At 43.1% G+C, this 2,500-nt stretch overlaps 1 protein-coding gene across 1 annotated transcript in view; it reads right to left on the bottom strand.

Annotated features, from left to right (window-relative positions):
• nan (transient receptor potential cation channel subfamily V member nanchung) overlaps positions 1-2,500 on the bottom strand; it is a 52,078-nt gene that overhangs the window by 37,026 nt on the left and 12,552 nt on the right. The window contains 1 exon segment of the mRNA XM_080286959.1: positions 1,566-1,755. Within this exon segment, the coding sequence (XP_080143085.1) occupies positions 1,566-1,755 (190 nt within the window).

The raw sequence follows: 2,500 nt of genomic DNA on the forward strand, positions 1-2,500 counted from the left end.
TGTGTGTGTGAGAGAGAGAGAGAGAGAGAGAGAGAGAGAGAGAGTGTTTCCGTCTTACTGTCAGCCAATTTCCTTCACAATGTCTTAGCACTAAATGAAATTACTGTGACTCTCTAAGACGCTGCGAAGGAAACTGGGTGAACACTAAGACGGCACTCTCTCTCTCTCTCTCTCTCTCTCTCTCTCTCTCTCTCTCTCAACACCTCTACCATAGCGAATTATTCTGCATTAGAACCTCAGTATTCTCCATTATATAGAAAGAAATAAAAAAAATACAAGAGAAAAATACTTAAAATCCAAAATAAATCGCTAAGGAAAAGGCGCTACGGAGGCTCCTATGCCACGGAAAATTCGGGTCCCAAGTTCTTCAGTTTTAGGGACTTTGACTGGCAAGCTTATGGCTGAATCCCGTAGGTAAAAGAACAAAAAATCTTGAGGAGGAGGAGGAGGAGGAGGAGGAGGAGAAGGAAGAAGAAGAGGAAGAGGAAGAGGAGGAGGAGGAGGAGAAGGAAGAAGAAGAGGAAGAGGAAGAGGAGGAGGAGGAGGAGGAGAATTATACTATATAAAAAATCGAATAATAATAATAATAATAATAATAAAAGCAATAATAATAATAATAATAATAATAATAATAACAATAATGACAATAACTAGAAGGCACTCAGAGAGCGCATTCCTCCGCCAATGCCACTGCCATTAAAAAGGATCCGAATGTGCCCCAACTTTAATCAATTCTTTCTAAGCCCATGGCCAACCCTTCCACAAAATTCAATCAAAATCCGTTCACAACTTTTTGAGCAATCCTGCTAACAGACAGACAGGCAAACAAATCATCGCCAGCAAAAAACATAATCCCCTTGGCGGAGGTAATAACAGTATATCGTGTTATAGCTTGACTCTGTTGTATCGTGATATGTTCTGTGTGTTATATCACGTAATATGTGTTTGTATGGAGGAAATGGAATGTGTGTGTGTTGTGTGTGTGTGTGTGTGTGTGTGTGTGTGTGTGTGTGTGTGTGTGTGTGTGTGTGTGTGTGTGTGATTCCAGGAGAGAATATGAAGCTAGTAAATGAACAGATAGACAGAGAGACAGACAGATAGATAGAAGGATATTATTAGTCGTGTCCTTGTGTTGTTAATCTAAACTTTTACCAATGACATTATTTACAGACTGAGACCTATTGATGAACTCTCTCTCTCTCTCTCTCTCTCTCTCTCTCTCTCTCTCTCTCTCTCTCTCTCTCTCTCTCTCTCTCTCTCTCTCTCATATCCATCCACTCACACCGCATACAAAAAATACTTCCATCTTCCCATCGCCTCTCTTCCTTTTCCCAGCCTTTCCTCCTTCTCCCCCTTTCCCTCCTTCCTTCCCTCCTCTCCTTTCTCTCCTTCCCTCCTCCGCATCTCTCCTTCTCTCCATCTCTCTCATCCACCCACTCACAGACCATACAATTACTCTACCCTCAACATCCCCTCTCTACCGCTTCCCAACCCTCCCTTCCTCTCCCCCCTTCATCTCCCTGCCTTCTCTGCTTCTCTCCATCCTTCTCTCCCCCTCCACTCACCCCTGATAGTTGGTCTGGAGGCACAGGGAGACCCATTCGTGGTCCAGGGAGTCAGCTCTCGACGTCTTCTGGTCCTCTGTGCACATAAAATTACCCAAACACCTTTCGTGATAATTTGCGCCGTTGTCCAGTAAGAATTTCACCATAGACGGGTCCTCATTGACTATGGCGATGTGCAGGACATTCTCACCTGTTAGATTAGATTAGATTAGGCTGTTAGATGGCGCTAGATTAAGGTGGGTTAGATTGGGTGTTAGAATGTGCTAGATTGGTGGGTTCGACTGGGTTAGGTTGGGTGGTGTTAGATAACGTTAGGCTCTATGAGAACTGATTTGGTTAAAGAGGGTGAGCTGGCGTTTACCTGTGGGGAAAGGTGAGTTAGAAGAGATAAGAAAATACAGATACGCCAGATAGATAAATACAGATAGATAGACAGACAGATAGACACACAGGACAGATATACAGACAGACATACAGATAGATTGATAAATAACTAGATAGATATATAAACCAGATTATGCTTAGTTTGCTTTTCTTTGGTATATTAAGTTAGGTATGGTTAGGTGAGAGAGAGAGAGAGAGAGAGAGAGAGAGAGAGAGAGAGAGAGAGAGAGAGGCAGGTTAATGAAGACGATGCTGCCAAGTTTACAGCAGATAAATGTGCCAAGTTGGTGAAGGAAGGAAAGATGGGAGGGAGGGAGGGAGGAAGGAAGGAAGGAAGGAAGGTCGGAAGGAAGGAAGGTCGGAAGGAAGGAAGGAAGGAAGGAAGGAAGGGAGGAAGGAAGGAAGGAAGGAAAGGAGGAAGGAAAGGAAGGAAGAAAGATGATGCGACAGAACGAAAGAAAAAGAATGAATGGAAGGGTAATACAGAGAAAAGAATGAATAATGAAAAGGATAATAAATGAAAAAGGAAAGAAGGAGGAAAGGAAGTAAGG

Source organism: Coenobita brevimanus, chromosome 115 (assembly GCF_032717465.1).
Source record: "Coenobita brevimanus isolate Jiangsu-jjx chromosome 115, ASM3271746v2, whole genome shotgun sequence".
Classification (NCBI taxonomy): Eukaryota; Metazoa; Arthropoda; class Malacostraca; order Decapoda; family Coenobitidae; genus Coenobita; species Coenobita brevimanus.